General features: G+C 44.0%; 1 protein-coding gene across 2 annotated transcripts; it reads left to right on the forward strand.

The window, feature by feature from the left end:
• Window positions 1–288: 288 nt before the first annotated feature.
• On the forward strand, window positions 289–23,731 carry slc25a47a (solute carrier family 25 member 47a). Of its 2 annotated transcripts, none has more exons than XM_062045153.1 (7): window positions 289–470; window positions 8,549–8,592; window positions 8,664–8,735; window positions 9,890–10,069; window positions 18,234–18,498; window positions 18,565–19,826; window positions 22,333–23,730. In XM_062045153.1, the coding sequence occupies exons 1-6, from the start codon at window positions 434–436 to the stop codon at window positions 18,876–18,878; spliced, it is 912 nt and encodes a 303-aa protein (XP_061901137.1). In that variant the 5' UTR covers window positions 289–433; the 3' UTR covers window positions 18,879–19,826; window positions 22,333–23,730. The 2 variants fall into 2 exon arrangements, with proteins under 2 accessions (XP_061901137.1, XP_061901138.1); XM_062045154.1 differs by lacking the exon at window positions 289–470 and adding an exon at window positions 9,656–9,787 and having other exon boundaries at window positions 8,551–8,592; window positions 22,333–23,731.
• Window positions 23,732–27,594: the final 3,863 nt, after the last annotated feature.

Raw genomic sequence — 27,594 nt, forward strand, 5'->3', positions numbered from 1 at the left:
GCTCTTCGGCAATCCTCGTTCGAAATCGGAAAAGTTCGACACGGGCAGCACTGCCTCTCTTCAGTGATCCGAATTATTTCACCAAACTCCAAAACACTCCTTTTGATACTACACCCAACATCTTAATTTGACACTCATAATCCAAAATGAATATGGCTTGATTTAGAAATGATATATGGATACATATATCGAATGCTTTATTCGCTGTAATCATAGCACAAGGCGCTGAGTCTGTTTAACTCTTTTTCTGCCAGCTCGTTCGCAAACGACCCTTCAGTACGTTGTGACAGCAAGACCACACCTCCTCGGCTGTGTCATGTAAGCATGCAGTCAAGGTGACGCTAAAGCAGAGCAGCACGAGGACGCAGCATGGACGCAACACGTCCAGCAGCAACAACAACGACAACATGCCGGCAGCTGACATTGTGACAGGATGCACATCGCAGATTTTGTGTCCGGCTCGTTGGCAGGTAAAAACTGCATTGCTGATAGCCAGCTAGCATACAAGACGTATGGAATCGAACTACGGTGACCTATTTGTTTGTTGCAATCCCTAAACAAATATAACAGATGTGTCGCATTTATGTTATCATTTGTAACGTAAAATAATTTGCTATGTGTGTTTTTTAGTCAAGGTGAGTCTGAAAAACCAGTTCAAACACCTATTCGAACATATGCTTCATACTCAAAGATAAAAAGTATTCGGAGGCACAATTATTTTATTTTAAAACTTTGGACTCTGACATATCCGCACACCTTTATCTCCCCAAATTGTATATATAAGTGTAACAAACAGTTCAGGGTGTCCCAAGTTACCGGAGTGTGTTAGGTAAGGAGGAGGAGTTTTGTCCCTCCAGAGTTGCCGTAGGGCTGTGACGTAAGAGGTCTATAAAGGTGGGTTGTTGAAGAAGGTGTGTGGAGATGACATTAAAGCATACTTGCCAACCCTCCCGTTTTTAGCGGGAGAATCCCGTTATTCAGCGCCTCTTCCGACAACCTCCCGGCAGAGATTTTCTCCCGACAAACTCCCAGATTCAGCCGGAGCTGGAGGCCACGCCCCCTCCAGCTCAATGCGGACCTGAGACTGAGTGGGGACAGCCTATTCTCACGTCCGCTTTCCCACAATATAAATACGCTTGCAAGTTCCAAAACGAATGGAAACAAGAATTTCAGTTCATCCGGGACAGTTCGAAAGGGAAGGTGTATGTTGCCTGTAAATATGTAGAACAGACTTCTCCATTGAACACGGTGGCCGAAATGATTTCTCAGTCATGAACAGAGAAGTTAAACAGGACAATACTGCCATCTAATGGATAGATAATTCAAGTATTTCTTTTATGTAAATAAAATAAATATATATATATATATATATATATATATATAGCTAGAATTCACTGAAATTCAAGTATTTCATACATATATATATATATATATATATATATATATATATATATATATATATATATATATATATATGAAATACTCGAGTTGGTGAATTCTAGCTGTAAATAACCACGCCCCCTGCCCCCAACACCCCCCCCCCCTACCCCCCACCTCCCGATATTGGAGGTCTCAAGGTTGGCAAGTATGCATTAAAGAAGTGGTGGAGACCGGACCTGCTCTCATGACTCCCATTTATTATTGTATTATTATACTATATAAGTACACATATTATGCGAACCCAGGACACTCGGCTACATAAGCATAAATATTAGGGGTGTGGGAAAAAATTGATTCGAATTCGAATCGCGATTCTCACGTTGTGCGATTCAGAATCGATTCTCATTTTTAAAAAATCGATTTTAGCTGAGATAGGCTCCAGCACCCCCCCGCAGCCCCGAAGGGAATAAGCGGTAAAAAATGGATGGATGGATTTTTTATTTTAATTTTATTTTTTCATTTGTTTTATTATTAATCAATCCAACAAAACAATACACAGCAATACCATAACAATGCAATCCAATTACAAAACCAAACCCGACCCAGCAACACTCAGAACTGCAATAAACAGAGCAATTGAGAGGAGACACAAACGCGACACAGAACAATCCAAAAGTAGTGAAACAAAAATTAATATTATCAACAACAGTATCAATATTAGTTACAATTTCAACATAGCAGTGATTAAAAATCTCTCATTGACATTATCATTAGACATTTATAAAAAAAATAAAAAAGAACAATAGTGTCACAGTGGCTTACACTTGCATCGCATCTCATAAGCTTGACAACACACTGTGTCCAATATTTGCACAAAGATAAAATAAGTCATATTTTTGGTTCATTTAATAGTTCAAACGAATTTACATTATTGCAATCAGTTGATAAAACATTGTCCTTTACAATTATAAAAGCTTTTTACAAAAATCTACTACTCTGCTTGCATGTCAGCAGACTGGGGTAGATCCTGCTGAAACCCTATGTATTGAATAAATAGAGAATCGTGTTGAATTGAAAAAAAAATCGATTTACAATCGAATCGATATTGAATCAAATCGTGGGACACCCAATGATTCACAGCCCTAATAAATATTATTGTTATACTGTACATTAAAACATTCGAAATAAACTTCAACCAACCATCACTCGTCAAAGATCTTAGATACGCCTGGAGAGCTATGCCTGTTTTTAACGCCCTTCGAGTCGAAGATCGTCTACTGTAAAATCATTAGTCAGAAATCCTCTATGCGACAGGAATGCTCTTTTAGTCAGAGATTCTCAATACGCTATGTGGACCCCGACTTAAACAAGTTGAAAAACGTATTCGGGTGTTACCATTTAGTGGTCAATTGTACGGAATATGTACTGTACTGTGTAAACTGTACTGTTTCATATAACATAGTTTCTTCCTTTGCAATCTACTATTAAAAGTTTCAGTCAATCAAAAAAAAGAAGCACGTTTTTTGTTAACAATCCTCTAGTATCCTCTATAGCATGGGTGTCAAACTCTGGCCCGCGGGCCAAATTTGGCCCTTGAGGCGATATCAAATTAACACTAAAGCTGGCCCGCCGATTATATATTGCGGCGGTGCCAACCCTCCCGGGAGTCTTCCAAACTTCAGCGCCCCTCCCGAGAATCGTCAAGTCTGCTTTTCAGCAAGTCCAACGAGTGCTGGCCCAGTCACATAACATGTGCAGCTACTGCACGCACACACAATTGAACGCAATGCATACTTAATCAACAGCGATACAGGTTACACTGAGGGTAGCCGAATAAAAAACTTTAACACTGTTAGAAATATACGCCACACCAAACAAGAATGACAAACACATTTCGGGAGAACATCCGCACCGTAACACAACATAAACACAACAGAACAAATACCCAGAACCCTTTGCAGCACTAACTCTTCCGGGACGCTACAAGGTGTGTGTGTGTGTGGGGGGGAGGTTTGGTGGTTGCGGGGGTGTATTTTGTACAAACCCCGTTTCCATATGAGTTGGGAAATTGTGTTAGATGTAAATATAAACGGAATACAATGATTTGCAAATCCTTTTCAACCCATATTCAGTTGAATGCACTACAAAGACAAGATATTTGATGTTCAAACTCGTAAACTTTTTTTTTTTTTTGCAAATAATAATTAACTTAGAATTTCATGGCTGCAACACGTGCCAAAGTAGTTGGAAAAGGGCATGTTCACCACTGTGTTACATGGCCTTTCCTTTTAACAACACTCAGTAAAAGTTTGGGAACTGAGGAGACACATTTTTTAAGCTTCTCAGGTGGAATTCTTTCCCATTCTTGCTTGATGTACAGCTTAAGTTGTTCAACAGTCCGGGGATCTCCGTTGTGGTATTTTAGGCTTCATAATGCGCCACACATTTTCAATGGGAGACAGGTCTGGACTACAGACAGGCCAGTCTAGTACCCGCACTCTTTTACTATGAAGCCACGTTGATGTAACATGTGGCTTGGCATTGTCTTGCTGAAATAAGCAGGGGCGTCCATGGTAACGTTGCTTGGATGGCAACATATGTTGCTCCAAAACCTGTATGTACCTTTCAGCAGTAATGGTGCCTTCACAGATGTGTAAATTACCCATGCCTTGGGCACTAATACACCCCCATACCATCACAGATGCTGGCTTTTCAACTTTGCGCCTATAACAATCCGGATGGTTCTTTTCCTCTTTGGTCCGGAGGACACGACGTCCACAGTTTCCAAAAACAATTTGAAATGTGGACTCGTCAGACCACAGAACACTTTTCCACTTTGTATCAGTCCATGATAAGAATAGACTGCAGAGCATCGTACGTGCTGCTGAGAAGGTGATTGGCTGCAAGCTCCCATCCATCCAGGACTTGTTCTCCTCCAGGACCAGGAGGCATGTGGGTCGGATCACAGCTGACTCTTCTCACCCTGGACACACACTATTCTCCCCTCTCCCCTCAGGCAGGAGACTACGCTCCATCCAGACCCACACCTCCCGCCACCTGAACAGTTTTTTCCCCTCGGCCATCAGGCAAATGAACAATAACTCCTAACAGTAGCTCCTTGAATTCCTTGAATCCCTTCTAAGTCTATCTGATAGCTCAGTCACAGCTCTTTTTATACCAAATATGTGTTATATGTGTTTTATATCGCACGTTTGCACCAAGAAAAATTCCTAGTTTGTGAACCCGTTCTCAAACAATGGCAATAAAACTATTCTGATTCTGATTCTGATTCTGATCTTAGATGAGCTCAGGCCCAGCGAAGCCGACGGCATTTCTGGGTGTTGTTGATAAACGGTTTTCGCCTTGCATAGGAGAGTTTTAACTTGCACTTACAGATGTAGCGACCAACTGTAGTTACTGACAGTGGGTTTCTGAAGTGTTCCTGAGCCCATGTGGTGATATCCTTTACACACTGATGTCGCTTGTTGATGCAGTACAGCCTGAGGGATCGAAGGTCACGGGCTTAGCTGCTTATGTGCAGTGATTTCTCCAGATTCTCTGAACCCTTTGATGATATTACGGACCGTAGATGGTGGAATCCCTAAATTCCTTGCAACAGCTGGTTGAGAAAGGTTTTTCCTAAACTGTTCAACAATTTGCTCACGCATTTGTTGACAAAGTGGTGACCCTCGCCCCATCCTTGTTTGTGAATGACTGAGCATTTAATGAAATCTACTTTTATACCCAATCATGGCACTCACCTGTTCCCAATTTGCCTGTTCACCTGTGGGATGTTCCAAATAAGTGTTTGATGAGCATTCCTCAACTTTATCAGTATTTATTGCCACCTTTCCCAACTTCTTTGTCACGTGTTGCTGGCATCAAATTCTAAAGTTAATGATTATTTGCAAAAAAAAAAAAGTTTATCAGTTTGAACATCAAATATGTTGTCTTTGTAGCATATTCAACTCAATATGGGTTGAAAATGATTTGCAATTCACTGTATTCCGTTTATATTTACATCTAACACAATTTCCCAACTCATATGGAAACGGGGTTTGTAGTCTGGTCTGGTCAAAGATCCTCCATACGTTAGTAGTTTTCTTCTGTTTTTAAGGCCCAACGGTAAAAACACTAGTCAAAGATCCTCTATTGAGCAAGATTTTTAGGTTTTTAAATCCTACTGTAAAAACACTAGTCAAGGATCCTCTGTACGATAGGAGCGCTCTTTTGTGTTTAAGGCCCCAATGTAAAGCACTAATAAAAGGATACCTTTATACGACGGGCTCACTCTTCGAGTCAAAGGTCCTCTATTCGACAGGTACGCTCTTCTGTTTTAAGGCCCTACTGTAAAAACACAAGTCAAAGATACTTTATACAAGAGGTCTTCAACAGGGGGTCCGCGACCCCAAGGGTCCACAAAGGTACTGCGGGGGGTTATACATTTTTTGCTTGATCAGACTTTTTTTCCACAATTTTCCCGCAAATGTCTTTAAATACATTACACTGAGGAAGCAAAGACTATTATTAAGAACAAATAGAAGAAACAATGGCGACAGGAGCATCCAAACTTCCACAAGCCGGATGCTCTCTACCTTCTCTCCAGACCTGACCAAGTAAATAAATAAATAATAAAAGGGGACGGCGTGGCGAAGTTGGTAGAGTGGCCGTGCCAGCAATCGGAGGGTTGCTGGTTACTGGGGTTCAATCCCCACCTTCTACCATCCTAGTCACGTCCGTTGTGTCCTTGGGCAAGACACTTCACCCTTGCTCCTGATGGCTGCTGGTTAGCGCCTTGCATGGCAGCTCCCGCCATCAGTGTGTGAATATGTGTGTGAATGGGTGAATGTGGAAATACTGTCAAAGCGCTTTGAGTACCTTGAAGGTAGAAAAGCGCTATACAAGTATAACCCATTTATCATTTATTTGACCAAGTAACCATCTTTAGACTAAGAACTGTACATTCGATGCTCAGACACTGCATCTTTATGCTCAGTGGCCTTGTGGTTAGAATGTCCGCCCTGAGATCGGTAGGTTGTGAGTTCAAACCCCAGCCGAGTCATACCAAAGACTATAAAAATGGGACCCATTACATCCCTGCTTGGCACTCAGGATTATGGGTTGGAATTGGGGGTTAAATCACCAAAATTATTTAACAGTCACCACTGCTGCTCACTGCTCCCCTCACCTCTCAGGGGGTGGAACGAGGGAATGGGTCAAATGGAGAGGGTAATTTCACCACACGTAGTGTGTGTGTGTGACTATCAGTGGTACTTTAACTTTAACTTTTACACAATTCTACATTGGACACTCTGCAATGTGCCTCTGCGGTACTGCCTCAATGACAGTGGAGTATCTTCAGAATTGTACAATACACCAAAACTTTACCGACTTGGCCTGTCGAGAACACTTGGAACGCCTCCAGCGTACAGCAGCCTTTGTCAGAGCCTCCGGAGTTCCTGTCTAGCGAACGCCGACGAAGAAGAAAAAATACACTTTAACATTTATCCAGTACACTGTAGTCTAGTTTAGGAATGACAATGACGTGGCCACCCTACTTACTGTGCTTTCACGGTTAAAAAGAAAACATGAATAATTATGTTATTGTATTCATGTTAGCATTTAAGATAGCTAGCGACTAGCGCGCTAGTGCCCTGCTGGTGACCAGTGCTCTAGTTGTCAGCTAGGGAATAGCGCTGTAGTTGTAAGCTAGCAATTAGTTCTCTGGTTGCCAGCTAGCGATCAGCAGCGTTAGTTGTCAGCTAGCGATTGGCGCTCTAGTCACCAGATCTAGTTGCCACCGAGCAATAAGTGGCGCTAGCGATTAGCAGCACAAGCTGCCACTTAGCGATTAGTGCTCGAGTTGGTAGTTAGCGGCTAGCTAATAGCAGCGCTGTACTGTAATCTTTGAATATCTTAATATGTAAAATGACAAGGTACCTTTAGGACCAGTCAAATTTAAAACACAATTTTATAAACAATATATAAGTAAGGATCCCTACTCCATCCCTTCATCCTTTTGAGGGTCCTTGCCTTGGAAAACGTTGAGGACCCCTGCTATATTCAATAAGATTTTTAGTTTTTTAAGGCCCTACTGTCAAGACACTAGTCTAAGATCGTCTATATGACAGGAACACTGTTTTATTTTCAAGCCTTTACTGTATAAAACACAAGTCAAAGATCCTCTATATACTGCAGATTAGAGATCCACCGATTGTCGGGCTGGCCGAATATTGGCGCTGGTTTTTGTTGTTTTACGTATAGCGGTATCTTTTTTCCCTAATACAATAGAACTACATCAGCAGATACAATATATACACATGATACCAGTATTTAGTATATAGAAAATGACTAAAGTAGATGATTAATAACAACTGCTCAAGCACCAGCACATTTGCCCTGCATTAGCAGAGTTACCTTTTTCACCACGGCGATCGTGCGGCCGTGTCCCCTCTCTCTCTCCCTGTCTCTTCTTCCTGCAGCGTTGGTCGCTTGTACACAATATGTCTCTTCTGCTTAACTTTCAAAACTTCCATTGTTTGCTGCGGAATCCAGTTTTTGTCCTTCCTTCCCAGCGTCTTACCAGTTCCGTTTTGCTTTTGCTCCTGCAACGATCAAGCCTCCGTCCGCTGTACTCGCAGGGTGCTCGCTCTACCGGTCTGAAGTTTCCTAAATAAATAATGCTGGAAAAAATCTACTTAAAGTCTTTTCCAGCTGTGTACTAACATACAGTATACTATTCATGTTTAAATAACTTTTACTGTAAATTAATATCGGCTCCATATATCGTTTATTGGCCTCCTTGACTACTAAGTATCAGTATCAGGTCTGAAAAAAACATATCGGTCGAGTTCTACTGCAGATGTGTACAAAACCTCAAAACGTGTCCCATGAAGTATCTGCTGCTTGCGGCACATTGTAGAAATAAAATTACTCTCTCTTCTTTTTATTTTTTTATGTGCAAAAACGTCTTGTGAAAGATAATTACATACAGCATGTAGGCTAAAGAATGCCGATACAGCAATTTCAGACATAAGTAGATGAAGTCATTACAAGTTCTGAATGAAGTGTGTTGTTGTGCTGGAGCTTTGCTTGTGTGTCCTGATTGCTGTCATGTCTTTGTGCACACACACACACACACACACACAACAAACACGCTCACACACAGGGGCCTGCGGCGTGGCGGTGGGATACCCTCTGGACACTGTCAAGGTACACGAAATGAAATAATGCCAACATGATTCTGGAATGTTGTCCTCACTTGTCGAGTGCGTTCGTTTTAGGTGCGGATCCAAACCCAGAAACAGTTCAGTGGAATAGTCCAGTGTGTGATGGTCACCTTTTCCAAAGAAGGGGTAAGAAATCCTCACTTTATTAGGTACACACCTGGAGAACTACATGAGAGCAGAGAAAAATATCAATATTGAGAGATGATTATCAATAATGTTACTGTTACACAACTGGGAGTTAGATGACATCATTGTCTCAGTCACATGTCATTGGTAAGGACACTAAAGTGAGAAAAAAAACCATAAAAAGTTTTTTTTTTTTTTTGTTATTCTTATCTCCCAGTTTTCTTGAAGGCAGCATCAGTTAGGCCAGTTTGACAATGGGAAGTGGGGACTCCTTATTTACATATTGTATAAAAAAATATTTTTAAATTGAGCTGGTCCTAAAGGTACCTTGTTATTGTACAATACTAAGATATTCAAAGAATACAATATAGCGCTGCTAATAGCGAGCTGCCAACTCGAGCGCTAACCGCCATCTGGCAGCTAGTGCCCCTAATCGCTAGCTGACAACGAGCGCTAATTGCTAGCTGGTAACCGGAGCCCCGATTGCTAGCTTGCAGCTACAGCACTATTTGCTAGCTGACAACTAGAGCGCTAATCGCTACCTGGCAACTAGCATCTTAAATGCTAACATGAATACAAAAACATAATTATTCATGTTTTTATCAATGTCACTGCCATTCTTAAACTAGACTACAGTGTGTTGGATCAATAAATGTGTATATTAAAATACATTTAAATGTGTGTAAAAATTGCAGGGTGAATATAAAAAAATTAAAATATATATATATATATATATATATATAAAAAGTCTAATCGACCTAATATTTCACGACCCCCCTGCAGTAACCCTGTGGATTCCCTTGGGATCCCGGACCCCCGTTAAAGACTTCTGAAATATATCTTAAAATACTTTAAATGTCGGTGCAGATCCAGATAAGGGTGCATGCTGAGGAGTTTATTTTTGCGTGTCACTTTTAAAGTCTGCTTGCAATGGGGCCAAGTGAAGTAGAGACCTACCACATCCAGCAGATGGCACTGTGGTGGGAAAAAACCTTTTACAGCCGCCTACAGGACAGGACAGCCATCACATCATGATTTTTCAGTCAAAGCAAGTAAGATGGAGACATGTTCAGGATTCTTGTGCTTTTGGAGAGGTTTGATATGCACAATATGTAGCGCTAAAAATAATAAATTGTACCTTCTGGTGCGTTCAGGTGCACGGCTTCTTCAAAGGCATGTCACTACCCGTCACCACCATCTCCATCACGTCGTCTGTGGTGTTCGGCACCTACAGGAACTGTCTGCAGTGTCTGAAGCAGGCCAGAGGAGCTGTGAGCGGTCCCAACACCAAAAGAGAAGTCTTCCTGTCTGGCCTGGCAGGTGGAATTATGCAAGTAAGCGTTTCCATGTCTCGTTGCTGCGTTTCGGAGAACACAAACATTAGCAACAGTAGAAGAGAAATGTGAGCCACATTCTAGCTGATAATGTTTTGACTTTTTCACATAACATAACCCCATTTTGAAATAATTTTTTATGCAACAATTTTTTCACTTCAGATAGGATAACGATTTTGGAGAATTGAGTATTGGCTGATGCCGATATTAACCCAATGCAAGTAAAATAAAAACATTGACTTCATGACGGACTCATTCTGTCTTTAAGGTAATTTCTTTTTTGGCGACACCCAGTGGCCACAATAATTCATGAAGTCAAAGGGGAACTGAACTTTTTTCGGAATTTTGCCCATCGTTCACAATTATTATGAGAGACAAGAAGACAGATGTATAATTTTTATATGCATTCTTACTCGTAAATAAAAGTATGTTTACAATGGAGCCAAAGCCCTCTAAATAACCACCCAAAACCTGCCAACAATACTCCATTTACATTTTGTGACTTGAATATTAACCAAAGTTTAGTGGTATTGTTATTATAAGCGCTAACGCAGACAAACTATTTAGGCAGCGCCCTGACCACTAGCTTGTGTGTCATCATCAGCTGGTGAGCTAAGTTTTTTTTCCTCGGAGCTCGTGAACGTTTATTCTAGATCATAAATACTGCCTCTCACCCTGATAGTAGGATGAGGACATAATCCGACAAATTGGTCAACTTGACATTCAATTTAGTCCAGGAAATGGCGAGAAAGACGCTTGCTTCACCCCCAAGGCAAGGATTATGAGTCATTCTTGTTGTAAACAAGAATATATGAATATTTTAATAGACAGCATCATAGTGACAGCCGAAATTGTACAGTAAGTAATGTTTTATTATGTTTGTTTATCATGAAGTCTGCAGTGAGTAGTAATCAGTAATGTTGTCAAAGGATAAAGCGAACGTTGTGATGTGTTTTTGAAATAAATGCACCGCCGTATATTTAAAATTAGCAAACTAAGTAAATATTAAATGTTATTATAAATGTGCCTGTTACTACATTACATATATACCAGTACTTACATCATCAATAAAACCGGAATGGAGGTGTTTTAATGTTTTTTTAAGCACATCATAGACAGAATAGAGCGACATCCATGGGCCCCATTGTAAGCACAGTTTTGATTGCATTTATTTACAAATTAGAATGCATTAAGAAAAACATGTGTTTTTGTCATACATAGGGATTGTGAATCATAGGCAAAATTCCAAAAAAGTGCAGTTCCCCTTTAAGATTGTGATACAGGCACATATGATACTCAATATTTTCTAATACGCTTCTATCTTGAAGGCTTTGAATGTGTAAGCAATATGCATTTATAATTATTTAATACTTGTTTGCATTGACAAATGTGCTGTTTTAAACTGCGACATCAGAATGTTACAAGAAAAAAGCCATCCATCCATCCATCTTCAACCGCTTATCCGGAATCGGGTCGCGGGGACAGCAGCTCCAGCAAAGACCCCCAGACTTCCCTCTCCAGAGCAACATTTGCGACTTCCTCCTGGGGAATCCCGAAGCGTTCCCAGGCCAGAGAGGAGATGTAATCCCCCCATCTGGTCCTTGGCCTGCCGCGGGGCCTCCTCCCAGTGGGACGTGCAACGAGGACCTCCCTAGGGAGACGCTCGTGAGGCATCCGCACGAGATGCCCGAACCACCTAAGCTGGCTCCTTTCCAAGCGAAGGAGCAGCGGCTCTATTCCGAGTCTCTCTCGGGTGACTGCACTTCTCACCCTATCTCTAAGGGAGATGCCAGCCACCCTTCTGAGGAAACTCATTTCGGCCGCTTGTATCCGCGATCTTATTCTTTCGGTCATTACCCACACTTCATGACCATAGGTGAGAGTAGGAATGTAGATAGCTCGGTAGACCGAGAGCTTCGCCTTCTGGCTCAGCTCCCGTTTCGTCACAACAGTGCGGCAGAGAGACTGCAATACTGCCCCAGCTGCTCCGATTCTACGGCTGATTTCCTTCTCCATCTTTCCCTCACTCGTGAACAAGACCCCGAGATACTTAAACTCCTCCACCTGGGACAGAGTCCTGTCCCCTACCTGGACTGTACAAACCATCGGTTTCCTGCTGAGAACCATGGCCTCAGATTTGGAGATGCTGATCCTCATTCCAGCCGCTGAACACTCGGCTGCGAACCGATCCAGTGAGAGCTGAAGGTCACGAACCGAAGGTGCCATCAGGACCACATCATCTGCAAACAGCAATGACGCAACCTTTATCCCCCCGAGACGTATACCCTCTCCGCCATGGCCACGACTCCGCCTAGAAATCCTGTCCATGAAAATCACAAACAGGATAGGTGACAGAGCGCAGCCCTGGCGGAGACCAACCCCCACTGGAAACGGATCCGACTTACATCCAAGCACCCGGACACAACTCTCGCTTTGGTTGTACAGAGATTGGATGGCCCTCAGCAGGGTTCCCCTCACTCCGTACTCCCTCAGCACCTCCCACAAGATCTCCCGAGGGACGCGGTCATACGCCTTCTCCAAATCCACAAAACACATGTAGACTGGATAGGCATACTCCCAGGCCCTCTCCAGGATTCCCGCAAGCGTAAAGAGTTGGTCAGTTGTTCCACGACCAGGACGGAATCCACATTGCTCCTCTTGAATCTGAGGTTCGACTATCGGCCGGACCCTCCTTTCCAGTACCTTGGCGTAAACTTTCCCAGGGAGGCTGAGTAGTGTGATACCCCTGTGATTAGCACACACCCTCTGGTCCCCCTTTTTGAAAAGGGGAACCACCACCCCAGTCTGCCACTCCCTCGGCACTGTCCCAGACTTCCACGCAATGTTGAAAAGGCGTATCAACCAAGACAGCCCATCAACACCCAGAGCCTTCAGCATTTCTGGACGGATCTCGTCAACCCCCGGAGCTTTGCCACTGTGGAGTTGTCTAACTACCTCAGTGACTTCACTCCGAGAGATCGACGTCGATCCCCCATCATCCTCAGGCCCTGCTCCTATCAGGGAGGGTGTGTCTGATGTATTTGGGTTCAGGAGTTCCTCAAAGTGCTCTTTCCAACGCCCTACGACTTCTTCACTTGAAGTCAGCAAAGTCCCATCCTTGCCGTACACAGCTTGGATGGTTCCCTGCTTCCCCCTCCTGAGGTGCCGTATGGTCTTCCAGAACAGCTTTGGTGCCGCCCGATAGTCCTTCTCCATGGATGCCCCGAACTGCTCCCACACCCTCTGCTTAGCCTCGTCCACAGCCACGGCCGCTGCTCTTCGGGCCCGTCGGTACCTTGCAACTGCCTCCGGAGTCCCCCGGGATAACATACCCCGGTAGGACTCCTTCTTCAGTCGGACGGCTTCCCTGACCACCACTGTCCACCAGGGTGTTCGAGGGTTACCGCCCCTTGAGGCACCTAAGACCTTCTGGCCACAGCTCGCAGCTGCGGCTTTAGCAATAGAGGCTTTGAACATTGCCCATTCCTGTTCAATGTCCCCAACCTCCACAGGGATGGCAGAGAAGTCCCGCCGGAGGTGGGAGTTGAAGTCCTTCCGGACAGAGGACTCCTCCAAACGTTCCCAGTTCACCCGCACTACACGCTTGGGTTTGCCAGGTCTGTCCAGAGGTTACCCCCGCCATCTAACCCAACTCACCACCAGATGGTGATCAGTTGACAGTTCAGCCCCTCTCTTCACCCGAGTGTCCAAAACATACGGCCTCAGATCAACTGATACGATTACAAAATCGATCATTGATCTTTGGCCTAGGGTGCTCTGGTACCAGGTACACCTATGAGCATCCTTATGCTTGAACATGGTGTTTGTTATCGCAAGTCCGTGACTAGCACAGAAGTCCAATAACAATCCACCACTCAGGTTCAGATCAGGGAGACCGTTCCTCCCAATCACGCCAGTCCAAGTATCACTGTCATTGCCCACGTGCGCGTTGAAGTCCCCCAGCAAGACTATGGAATCCCCTGCCGGCGCCCCATACAGGACCCCATGCAAGGTATCCAAGAAGGCTGAATACTCTGAACTCCTGTTTGGTGCATATGCACAAACAACAGTCAGAGTTTCCCCCCCTCCAACCCTAAGGCGAAGGGAGGCGACCCTCTTGTCCACTGGGGTGAACTCCAACGTACAGGCACTCAGCCGGGGACTCGTGAGTATCCCCACACCCGCCTGTGCCCTCACACCCTGAGCAACTCCAGAAGTGAACAAGGTCCATCCCTTGTCCAGGAGTGTGGTTTCAGAGCCCTTGCTATGCGTAGAGGTAAGCCCCACCTGATCCAACCGGTAGCGCTCCACCTCTCGCACCAGCTCAGGCTCCTTCCCCACCAGCGTAGAGACGTTCCACGTCCCGAAAGTCAGCCTCTGCTGCCCCGAATTGGTCCGTCTGGAGCCTCCACTTTCACTGCCATCCACTTGGCAGCGCACCCGACCCCACTGGTTCCGACCGCGGGTGGTGGGCCCACCAGAAAAAAGCCATGTACAAAAAAATCAGTTGTGAAGAAAAAAAAACATATATCGAGAAGAAATTGGTCCTAATCACAATGTAACACTTCATGATTCCGTGCAATATGATAGCTGAGATAGGCTCCAGCACCCCCCGCAACCCCGAAAGGGACAAGCGGTAAAAAATGGATGGCTGAATGATTTTAATTCCATATTGTACTTGTTTTTTTGCCCATATCGGGACACCCATAATAGTAACATTACATTTAAACATGCTAGGTTAATCTATCCGCCAAAGAAAAACAAAATGGTCATATTACAGCTCCCACTTCCAGGGTTTCCCCTAAACTGCCAAGATACCTGTGGTCTTGGGGACGTGGTTATGGTCACGGTCACATAACGTCATCCAGTAATTTGCATAATTTGCTATGATGATATGGTTTTTGTTTAAAAAAAGGTCAAAAATGTATACATACATTTAAAACAAATCCGTTATTAATTAGTTTTAACATATTTTGTCAACGTTTTGACATATTTTCAATTTTTGCTGCATTTTTTACAATGTACTTAGTTGAGATTTTTTTTAAGTGCTTACAGAATTTTTATGACTTTTTTTTTATTTTAAAATAACTAGCAACAAATCTAGCCTCTTCTTCTGGTGTTATTATAAAATGTACCCGTGTTTACTTCTGTTTCTCAATGTCCCTGACGAAAGAAGAGCTGCAGCAAGCATGACATCACACTTGATTTGCGCTGTTGCTCTAGTTGGACTTTCTCTTCTTTTTGTAGATCGCTGTCCGCGGGTATATCTGCAATATATATAAAAGTCACGTCCACATCGCAGACCTACTGACAACGCTCTAGACAGTCACAAAGGCGTACGTTTTGTTTACATCCAGTTTTGGTAGCGCGGTTTTCGGTGATCAAAGTCTTTTTTCGGTGGTCAGGTTTTCGGTACATCACTTGTCAATAGTTGGTGCCTGTCGTGGCGGTAATCCTAGAACCCGTTGGTGGACACCGGCGGTGAGGGATGCCGTCAAGCTGAAGAAGGAGTCCTATCGGGTTCTTTTGGCTCATAGGACTCCTGAGGCAGCGGACAGGTACCGACAGGCCAAGCGGTGTGCGGCTTCGGCGGTCGCAGAGGCAAAAACTCGGACATGGGAGGAGGCTTCGAAGCGATTCTGGACCACCATCCGCCGCCTCAGGAAGGGGAAGCAGTGCACTATCAACACCGTGTATGGTGAGGATGGTGTTCTGCTGACCTCGACTGCGGATGTTGTGGATCGGTGGAGGGAATACTTCGAAGACCTCCTCAATCCCACCAACACGTCTTCCTATGAGGAACCAGTGCCTGGGGAATCTGTGGTGGGCTCTCCTATTTCTGGGGCTGAGGTTGCTAAGGTAGTTAAAAAGCTCCTCTGTGGCCCCAGGGGTAGATGAGATCCGCCCGGAGTTCCTTAAGGCTCTGGATGCTGTGGGGCTGTCTTGGTTGACAAGACTCTGCAGCATCGCGTGGACATCGGGGGCGGTACCTCTGGATTGGCAGACCGGGGTGGTGGTTCCTCTCTTTAAGAAGGGGAACCGGAGGGTGTGTTTTAACTATCGTGGGATCACACTCCTCAGCCTTCCCGGTAAGGTCTATTCAGGTGTGCTGGAGAGGAGGCTACGCCGGATAGTCGAACCTCGGATTCAGGAGGAACAGTGTGGTTTTCGTCCTGGTCGTGGAACTGTGGACCAGCTCTATACTCTCGGCAGGGTCCTTGAGGGTGCATGGGAGTTTGCCCAACCAGTCTACATGTGTTTTGTGGACTTGGAGAAGGCATTCGACCGTGTCCCTCGGGAAGTCCTGTGGGGAGTGCTCAGAGAGTATGGGGTATCGGACTGTCTGATTGTGGCGGTCCGCTCCCTGAATGATCAGTGCCAGAGTTTGGTCCGCATTGCCGGCAGTAAGTCGGACACGTTTCCAGTGAGGGTTGGACTCCGCCAAGGCTGCCCTTTGTCACTGATTCTGTTCGTAACTTTTATGGACAGAATTTCTAGGCGCAGTCAAGGCGTTGAGGGGATCTGGTTTGGTGGCTGCAGGATTAGGTCTCTGCTTTTTGCAGATGATATGGTCCTGGTGGCTTCATCTGGCCAGGATCTTCAGCTCTCGCTGGATCGGTTCGCAGCTGAGTGTGAAGCGACTGGGATGAGAATCAGCACCTCCAAGTCCGAATCCATGTTTCTCGCCCGGAAAAGGGTGGAGTGCCATCTCCGGGTTGCGGAGGAGACCCTGCCCCAAGTGGAGGAGTTCAAGTACCTCGGAGTCTTGTTCACGAGTGAGGGAAGAGTGGATCGTGAGATCGACAGGCGGATCGGTGCGGCGTCTTCAGTAATGCGGACGCTGTATCGATCCGTTGTGGTGAAGAAGGAGCTGAGCCGGAAGGCAAAGCTCTCAATTTACCGGTCGATCTACGTTCCCATCCTCACCTATGGTCATGAGCTTTGGGTTATGACCGAAAGGACAAGATCACGGGTACAAGCGGCCGAAATGAGTTTCCTCCGCCGGGTGGCGGGGCTCTACCTTAGAGATAGGGTGAGAAGCTCTGCCATCCGGGGGGAGCTCAAAGTAAAGCCGCTGCTCCTCCACATCGAGAGGAGCCAGATGAGGTGGTTCGGGCATCTGGTCAGGGAGGTCTTTAGGGCATGTCCGACCGGTAGGAGGCCACGGGGAAGACCCAGGACACGTTGGGAAGACTATGTCTCCCGGCTGGCCTGGGAACGCCTAGGGATCCCCCGGGAGGAGCTGGACGAAGTGGCTGGGGAGAGGGAAGTCTGGGCTTCCCTGCTTAGGCTGCTGCCCCCGCGACCCGACCTCGGATAAGCGGAAGAAGATGGATGGATGGATGGACTTGTCAATAGTGCGCAAATAATGGGCTATTTATATCAATTCATACTGTAACTGCCAGCTAATGTTAATGTTTTATGTTTGTGTGGTTTGGATTTGATGTCAATTTTTCCAATGGTCGCAAACACAGCGTCCATGCATGAAAGGTGATTGGTAAGAATGAGGAAGTGTTGTTGTTTGTCAGGGGAAGTGCGGACTCATGAGACGAAAGTCTTTGCACGGTAAGTAAAACCTGTTGGAATGGTGCCCTTTGTTATCATAAGATTGGTAATCAGAGTTATAAATAGCGTCGGAGTTTGTGTGATTTCATCTCGGGGCTGCAATATATTATATTACTGTAATTTGTTTTAAAGTTTTAAAAAAATCCTTATTTTCAAGGTGTGGCGGTATTAAAAATGCTGTGGCGACGCCACATTCGATTACATTAAGAGGAAACTGCACGTCTGTAGCTGACTGACGGCTAGTTGCTAGAGCTACAGGCTTTATTTTAGGATGTGTAGCAAAGCCTCAGAAAGAAAGTGCACTTACTTCATGTAAAGCGAGCATTTGAGAGTCTCTTGTCTCAAAAGTAGAGCAAACAATGTTCATAAACAAGCTTCGGAAGTAATACTTAAATTATTGTTGGTAAGGTTTGGTGATGGCCTCAGCTTGACCCCGGAACAGACAAATTAGATTTCTCTTAATTTCAATTGCAACAACTCTTGCACTGTAATGTAGATTGGTGCCATTGTTATGTCTGTGAGTCAGCGTCCTTAAAACCAAACAAAAAGCTTCTAAAGATGGCGTCACTAACGCGTGTCCACCGTCCTCCTTGTGAAGACGTTAGTCATGTCCCCAGGTGACATCGTCAAAGTGCGTCTCCAGTGTCAGACTGAGTCCAGGAGGCGACAAGGCAGCTCAGCCCATCCCAAGTACCGCGGTCCCATCCACTGCCTGCTGAGCATTGTCAGAGAAGAGGGCTTCCGGGGTCTCTACAGAGGGGTCGTGCCTCTCATGCTTAGGGACGGACCGTCCTTCGCCACCTACTTTTTGACCTACGCCAGCGTTTGTGAATGGCTGACGGAGAGTGGCAGAGAGAAGCCAGGTAAATGAGAAGCGATATCTTCGCCAGTAAGTAGACATGTTTCAATGTCTGTATCGTCTCGTCCAGCCTGGGGCGTGGTGATGCTGGCTGGGGGCGTGGCAGGAATGGCGGGGTGGACCCTTGGAACGCCAATGGACATCATCAAGGCACGCCTACAGATGGACGGCGCCCGGGAGAGGAAGCGCTACCGAGGTTTTTTTCACTGCATCGCGGAGACGGCGCGCACTGAGGGCCCCAGCGTCTTCTTCCGGAGCTGGGGCATCAACTGCCTGCGCGCCTTCCCAGTCAACATGGTGGTGTTTGTCATGTATGAGCTGCTCACCCACATCCTGCAAGACACGCATGACAGTGTGCCCCCTTCGCGGGTCAGCCTGGAATAACAGAACATGGTACCTGGAAAAGAGATCCCACCTTCTGAATATTAAATATTTTATCATAAAACGTTTGAATAATGTACAAACCATGTATTAAGCAACATTTGGTTACATACGTTTAAAAAGAAGTGTGAGTTTTAAAATAATATCATGTTAGGTTAGCTTATTCATGAAGTAAAACAACATGAGCAAATTGCCAACTCCCACGTCTGTAGCTGACTGACGGATGTTTGGCAGAGATCCGGGTGTCGTTTGAACGTGTAGAGAAAGTTTTTCCCTTTCAAAAGCGAGCGTTATAGTGTCCTTTCTCTCTAGTGAGAGAGACGATATAATTATATCATTTTCATTACTGTCATTAAAAAGCTATTTGCATAACAATAACTTCCTTTGTACAGTCATAACAAAGTGTTAAATGTTACATTAATAATTAATATTCTGGTTTAATTTATTGTATTTTTTTTTTCAACATTTAGATATTCCGCTGTAGTATATTCAGTTTTTATGACCGCAGATGTTACAAGCTCAGGTATTTAAAGGCACATGTACTGTACATCAACAAGTAGCCACTGGAGGGCGCTCCTCCACCAGCCAATTGTTGCTGGAAGTAGTATAACCAGGAAGCTGAAGGACGCACATCATCAAAAATATTATCTCAAGTTTGTTTTCGTACCATTAAATAAAAAGTATAACGCCTGTTTGAAGTGTGGGTTGTATAACAGTTAAATATATGCTGCTGCTGCTTCTATCTTCATGACTAAAAGGAAAGTGAAGCCTTTAAAGGGGATCTGCACTTTTTCTTTTTTAATTGTGCCTATCATTCACAATCTCTCTGTAGGACAAGCACACATTGTTTTTCTTTTTGTGCATTCTAACTCATAAATAAAAAATAGCAAAAGTCAGCTAACAATTGCGCCAATGGGAGTTGCTGTATTCCTCCTACAGCGCATCCGGAAGGTTTTTGATTGATTGATTGAGACTTTTATTAGTAGGTTGCACAGTGAAGTACATATTCCGTACAATTGACCACTAAATGGTAACACCCGAATAAGTTTTTCAACTTGTTTAAGTCGGGGTCCACTTAAATTGATTCATGATACAGATATATACTATCATCATAATACAGTCATCACACAAGATAATCACATTGAATTATTTACATTATTTACAATCAGGAGTGTGGAGGGGGGGTGGGGTGGGGATATGGACATCAAGTAGTGGACATACAGAGAGAGAGAGAGAGAGAGAGAGAGATCAGAAGGCATAAGAAAAAGAATCTGCATTTGATTGTTTACATTTGATTATTAGCAATCCGGGGAGGGTGTTAGTTTAGGGTTGTAGCTGCCTGGAGGTGAACTTTTATAGCGGTTTTGAAGGAGGATAGAGATGCCCTTTCTTTTATACCTGTTGGGAGCGCATTCCACATTGATGTGGCATAGAAAGAGAATGAGTTAAGACCTTTGTTAGTTCGGAATCTGGGTTTAACGTGGTTAGTGGAGCACCCCCTGGTGTTGTGGTTATGGCGGTCATTTACGTTAAGGAAGTAGTTTGACATGTACTTCGGTATCAGGGAGGTGTAGCGGATTTTATAGACTAGGCTCAGTGCAAGTTGTTTAACTCTGTCCTCCACCTTGAGCCAGCCCACTTTAGAGAAGTGGGTAGGAGTGAGGTGGGATCTGGGGTGGAGGTCTAGAAGTAACCTGACTAGCTTGTTCTGAGATGTTTGGAGTTTAGATTTGAGGGTTTTGGAGGTGCTAGGGTACCAGGAGGTGCATGCGTAATCGAAAAAGGGTTGAACGAGAGTTCCCGCCAGAATCCTCAAGGTGCTTTTGTTGACCAGAGAGGAAATTCTGTAGAGAAATCTCGTTCGTTGGTTAACCTTTTTGATTACCTTGGTTGCCATTTTATCACAGGAAAGGTTGGCCTCTAGAATGGAACCTAGGTAGGTGACCTCATCTTTCCTGGTGATGACACTGTCACCTACTTTTATGGTGAAGTGATTGACTCTCTTAAGTTTGATGTGGGACCCAAACAGGATGGATTCTGTTTTACCCAAGTGGATGGATAGCTTGTTGTCAGCGAGCCAGGTGCAAGTTCTACAGAGCTCAGCACTGAGGATTTTCTCCACCTGTGACTTGTCCTTGCCGGATACCAGCAGGGCAGAGTCATCCGCAAACAAAAACAATTCACAGTCACATGCCGATGACATGTCGTTTATGTATATTAGGAACAGTAAAGGTCCCAATATACTGCCTTGGGGGACTCCACAGCTCACCGAGAGGGGGGGGGACACGGTGCCGTTCACCTCTACCACCTGCTCCCTCCCCTCCAAGTAAGACTGCATCCAGCTCCAAGAGGTTTTGTTAAATCCGATTGCTCTGAGCTTATCCAACAGTATAGCGTGGTTAACGGTGTCAAAGGCCTTCTGAAGGTCCAGCATGACCATGCCGCAGTATTTGCCCGCGTCCACCTCATGTTTGATGTGGTCGGTCAGATAGAGAAGGCATGTGTCAGTGGAGTGGTTAGTTCTGAAGCCGGATTGGAATTTGTACATGAGTTTATTAGTGGCAAGGTAACTATCGACCTGTTCATAAACTATTTTCTCCATTACTTTCGAAATGGAGCCGAGAATAGAAACAGGTCGGTAGTTGCCAGGTTCCAATTTGCTTCCTTTTTTAAAGAGGGGAGTTACTCTTGCTATCTTAAAATCTTTTGGTACTTGGCCTTGTGTAATTGATAGGTTTATTATGTGCGTGATGATCGGGGCAATGATGGAGGCAGAGTCCCTGAGGAATCTGGAGGGAATATTATCAAGGCCGGTGGCCTTGTTAGGGTGGAGCGCGCTCAATTTTTTAAACACCTCATCAGCTGTGACCATTTCTAATTTGAATTCATTGTTGGATACTCCTAGCTTTCTGTAGAAGGCTTTAATGTGTTCTACACCAAAGCGACCAGAGTGGTGGGACAGCTTGTTGACAAGAGTTGCAGCTATGCTGGTGAAAAAGGCGTTAAGTCTGCTAGCTACCTCCATTTTGTCTGTAATGAGGGAGTCACCCTCCTTGATGCTGATGTTGGTGAGTCTTGTTTTAAGTTTCTGGCTGCAACCAGGAAGCTGGTTGTTGAGAATTTTCCAGAGCTCACGTGGCTTATTCGTGTTTTCCTCTATTTTGTCGTTAATGTAATTTTTTTTTAAGGATTTAGTCAGGTTGGTTGACTTATTTCTTAATTTATTGCATTGCTTTTTGAGAGTTGAAAGGAGTAATTTGAGGTTGATATTATTGGGTTGTTTATCTACTTCTGTTTTACATTTTTGGTATTCAGAGTATTTCCTGTCTCTGTCTTTTATGGCAGCTAATAGGTCCGGATTCATCCATGGTTCCGAGCGGGCTTTGATCCTGACTGTTTTCACGGGAGCCATGTCATTTAGTATCTTTAGGAACGCCGTTTTGAAGCGATTTTGAAGGTATTGACAGCGTTTCACATTTTCCACGTCCTAGACTTTCAGTTTTTTTACGAGGGAGTCTTGGAGGTCATGTAATGTGATATTGAAAATGTTTAAGGTTTTGTATATAAAAATATATTACCTTGGAGTAAAGAGGGAAAATAAAATAAACATGAACAAGGGGTAAATAAAAAAAGAAAATCAGGGAGTATTATCGCCATAGTTTCAACGACTTCTACTTTTCTGTCATTGCAATGAATGACGCACGGGAGCGCCACTGACTCCTATCGTGGGATTTATTTATTTTACTGTAGTTTAAAGGTGCCATATGTAATCATTTCATGTCAAGTCATCATTAAATGACCTTTATATGTCAAAGGGCATTAATAAATCATGTTATTTTCGAATACCTTTATAACTGATAACAGTAGTTTAGCCAGGATATGCTCATTTCAAAATTAGATTTACAGCCCCGAAATGTTTTTATTGTTTTCATTTCGATGCCCCGCCCTCCACCGTTTGATCAATTAAAAAGTCTGTGAGAGTGTCACATCCAGATTGCCAGTTACACACCACCCTCTTCGTTGAGCTCTAGCCACTGGTAAAGTTACTAAACATGTCAGACCTTAGTAAATATAAAATGCGTCATTACCATTATCAACTTATTCTTGACAAAGCCAAGAACAAAACGAGGATTTGTATTGGGGATGCCTTTGAATGATGGAGACGATTGAAGGCAGAGAAGATTTTTTCATCTGATGCCAAACTTGCTAATTTCCTCCTTGATAGGTAAGTCAGGCATTTATGTTTTCTTATTACTTGTAATAAATGGAAATGGACATTTTGTATGTTAACTATATTGTCCAATACAATCTATGACAGTGGTTCTTAACCTGGGTTTGATCGAACCCTAGGGGTTCGGTGAGTTGGCCTCCGCGGATGTCAAGACACACCCGACTCATCGTGTAAATAAAAACTTCTCCCTATCGGCGTATTATGTATACGGCATGAGTAAAACCAGAAGTCACACTGGTTTGCAGGTGTGTAATTTGTTGTGAGTTCATGCTCTGTGTTGGTTTTGTTCTTTGAACAAGGTGATGTTCATGCACGGTTCATTTTGTGGACCAGTAAAAAAACAAAAAAATAAACAACGATACCAATAATAAAAAAAACCGATAGAGATCATTTCCGATATTACATTTTAAAGCATTTATCAGCCGATAATATCGGCAGGCCGATATTATCGGACATCTCTAATAATTACTTTGTAAACCATCTTGCAAGAAGCATAAACAAGAGAAACCCACAGGGTAGGACTCGTCGATTGCCATTTGAAGTTTCTTGGAGTAGGATTCGGATTTGGCTGTGTATCTGGCAACCTCAGTCATGGAGAGTGGAAGTGGACTACAGAATTTTGAACGTGATTGCAGTACCATTTCCACATTACTACATATGGCACCTTTAAATCCATGCATGCGACCTTACAAAAATAACCTTTTAAATGATCAGTATTGTGAATTGATGGATTTGCTGTAAATAAAGTAGTAAAAAAAAAAAAATGTATTCACCATTTAAGGCTGTTGAGCACAAATACTGTATTCTTAAGTAAAGTTTGTTTTGTCATGTGTATTCTTATAAATCAATGGTCCCCAATCACCGGTCCGGGGACCGGTATCGGTTCGTGACGCATTTGCCACCGGGCCGCAGAGAAACATTAAAGGCCTACTGAAATTAATTTTTTTTATTTAAACGGGGATAGCAGATCCATTATATGTGTCATACTTGATCATTTCGCGATATTGCCATATTTTTGCTGAAAGGATTTAGTATAGAACAACGACGATAAAGTTTGCAACTTTTGGTCTCTGATTTTAAAAAAGCCTTGCCCCTACCGGAAGTAGTGTGACGTCACTGGAGGAAGGGCTGCTCACATTTTCCTATTGTTTTCAATGCAGCGAGAGAGATTCGGACCGAGAAAACGACGATTACCCCATTAATTTGAGCGAGGATGAAAGATTCGTGGATGAGGAACGTGAAAGTGAAGGACTAGTGTGCAGTGCAGGACGTATCTTTTTTCGCTCTGACCGTAACTTAGGTACAAGGGTTCATTGGATTCCACACTCTCTCCTTTTTCTATTGTGGATCACGGATTTGTATTTCAAACCACCTCGGATACTATATCCTCTTGAAAATGAGAGTCGAGAACGCGAAATGGACATTCACAGTGACTTTTATCTCCACGACAATACATCGGTGAAGCACTTTAGCTACTGAGCTAACGTGATAGCATCGGCCTTAACTGCATATAGAAACAAAACAAATACGCCCCTGACTGGAAGAATAGACAGAAGATCCACAATACTACCAAACTCTGGACATGTTACTACACGGTTAATGCTTTCCAGCTTGGCGAAGCTTAGCAATGCTGTTGCTAACGACGCCATTGAAGCTAACTTAGCTACGGAACCTCGACAGAGCTATGCTAAAAACATTAGCTCTGCACCTACGCCAGCTCTCATCTGCTCATCACGACCCGTGCTCACCTGCGTTCCAGCGATCGACGGTACGACGAAGGACTTCACCCGATCACCGATGCGGTCGGCGGCCCGGAGACGGAGGAAGTCAAGGTGAGGTCGTTCGGCCAGCGCGTCTGCTATCCATCTCAAAGTCCTCCTGGTTGTGTTGCTGTAGTCCGCCGCTAAAACACCGATCCCACGTACAACTTTCTTCTTTGCAGTCTCCATTGTTCATTAAACAAATTGCAAAAGATTCACCAACACATATGTCCAGAATACTGTGGAATTTTGAGATGAAAACAGAGCTTTTTGTATTGGATTCAATGGGCTCCGAATACTTCCGCTTCAACAGTTGACGTCACGCGCAAACGTCATCATATCGAAACGTTTTCAGCCGAAAGTTTGCCGGGAAATTTAAAATTGCACTTTATAAGTTAACCCGGCCGTATTGGCATGTGTTGCAATGTTAAGATTTCATCATTGATATATAAACTATCAGACTCAGCCGTATTGGCATGTGTTGCAATGTTAAGATTTCATCATTGATATATAAACTATCAGACTGCGTGGTCGGTAGTAGTGGGTTTCAGTAGGCCTTTAAATATTTTACAAACGACTGCATTTTCTCCGACTTAACTTTCGCCTGTCCCACACACCAATAAGCTTGTTAATAGATGTACAATAAAACTCCTCATAGGAAGTTGCCATTTGTTATATCTTTGTGACATGATACAATGCACTTTAATGAACATATCAAATATAAATGTGGCAGATTGTAGCCATCTGCAGTCCCCAGCAGGTTGATGGTAACCTGCTGGGGATCTCTTTGCAAAGAAACAAGCCCAGGGCTCCCACTAATTCAGCTTTATAGTGAGTTGTATTTTTCATGCACTTATTTTTTCCAGATGGGGGGATTACATCTCCTCTCTGGCCTGGGAACGCTTCGGGATGCCCCAAGAGGAAGTTGCTAATATTGCTCTGGAGAGGGAAGTATGGGGGTCTCTGCTGGAGCTGTTGTCCCTGCGACCCGATTCTGTATAGGCGGTTGAAAATAGATGGATGGATGCACTTATTTTTGCTGTATTTCTCTGGCACAAGTGAAAAGCCAGTCCCTGAAAATAATGCTCACATTAAACCGATCCGTGGCGCAAAAAATGTTGGGGACCCCTGTTTTAAATGACATTATTATTCAAATTAAGATGGCAGAAAAGAGACGGTGACGGCGTGCACGAAAATAACTGCCGTAAAACAAGTTGACGGGAGTTACGTAGTCATTCCTTTGAGATCTTGGCTGTGTGCTTAAAGTTGTTGTCCTGCAGAAAGATGAACCATCGCCTGGGTCTGAGATCAAGAGCGCTCTGGAGCAGGTTTTGATCTGGGATGTCTGTGTACATCTCTGCATTCATTTTTCCCTCTATCCTGACTAATCTCCCAGTGCCTACCGCTGAAAAACATCCCCACATCATGATGCTGCCACCACCATGCTTCTTTGTAGGGATGGTATTGGCCTTGTGATGAGCGGGGCCCGGTTTCCTCCAAACATGATGCCTGGCATTCAAGCCAAAGAGTTCAATCTTTGTCTCATCAGACCAGACAATTTTGTTTCTCATGGTCGGAGATTCTGACAAACTTTTACTAAGAATTGGCTTCCGTCTGGCCACTATACCATACAGGCCTGATTGCTGCATTCTCCTCTCTCCACAGGAAAGCTGTAGCTCTTGACAGAGTGACCTTCGGGTTCTTGGTCACCTCCCTGACTAGAGCCCTTCTCCCCTGATCGGTCAGTTTAGACGGCCGGCCAGCTCTAAGAAGAGTCCTGATGGTTCCAAACTTCTTCTATTCACGGATGATGGAGGCCACTGTGCTCATTGGGACCTTCAAGGCAGCAGATATTTTTTTTTACCCTTCCCTAGATTTGTGCCTCAACACAATCCTGTCTCAGAGGTCTACAGACAATTCCTTCAACTTCATTCTTGGTTTGTGCTCTACCATGCACTGTCAAGTGTGGTACATTATATATAGACAGGTGTGTGCCTTTCCAAATCATGTCCAACCAACTGAATTTACCACAGGTGGACTCCAATTAAGCTGTAGGAACATCTCAAGGATGATCAGTTGAAACAGGATACACTGTCAGGACTTGGTTCATGGCGTGGTTTGTTCTCCCAGAAGGCAAAGGAAAATTGGCGCGGGCAAGGCGTGAATTTAAATACATGATTTATTTTTTAACACTAATAAACTACAAAAAAAAGGAAGAAAACAAATGGCGCGCACAAAGGCGGAAATACAAACTTGACTAAGAAACAAAAGACATGCACGTGGGCACAAAAACTATGAACAAAGAAACAACAACATTAACTGTGGTCTTAATAAACAAAACTTACTTGGCATGAGAAAAACATGAAAAAGAGCAGCATGGATCATCAGAGTGTGAATGTGTGAGGACGCCAGGACGAACAACAGAAACAGACAGATTTAAATAGTGACGTGATCAGTGAAAACAGGTGCGTGACTCGAAACGTGAAACAGGTGCGTGACAAGACAGGTGAAAACTAATGGGTGACCATGGAAACCAAACCAAACAAGGAAGTGCAACTAGGAACTAAAAAGAGTCCAAAAAACAAACACATGGCCAAAACAAAAACATGAACAGACATGATGCATGACCAAAACAAAAACATGAACAGACATGACATACACCTGATCTCACTTTGGAGCTTCATGGCAAAGGCTGTGAATATGTGATTTCTTGGTTTTTTTATGTTTA

This window comes from Entelurus aequoreus, linkage group LG04 (genome assembly GCF_033978785.1).
Source record: "Entelurus aequoreus isolate RoL-2023_Sb linkage group LG04, RoL_Eaeq_v1.1, whole genome shotgun sequence".
NCBI classification, from domain to species: domain Eukaryota; kingdom Metazoa; phylum Chordata; class Actinopteri; order Syngnathiformes; family Syngnathidae; genus Entelurus; species Entelurus aequoreus.

Coding starts and splice junctions, on each gene's coding strand:
- slc25a47a (XM_062045153.1), top strand. CDS start 434: ATGCACATCGCAGATTTTGTGTCCGGCTCGTTGGCAG. Junction 471..8,548: donor TGTGTCCGGCTCGTTGGCAG/GTAAAAACTGCA, acceptor GCTCACACACAG/GGGCCTGCGGCGTGGCGGTG. Junction 8,593..8,663: donor ACCCTCTGGACACTGTCAAG/GTACACGAAATG, acceptor CGTTCGTTTTAG/GTGCGGATCCAAACCCAGAA.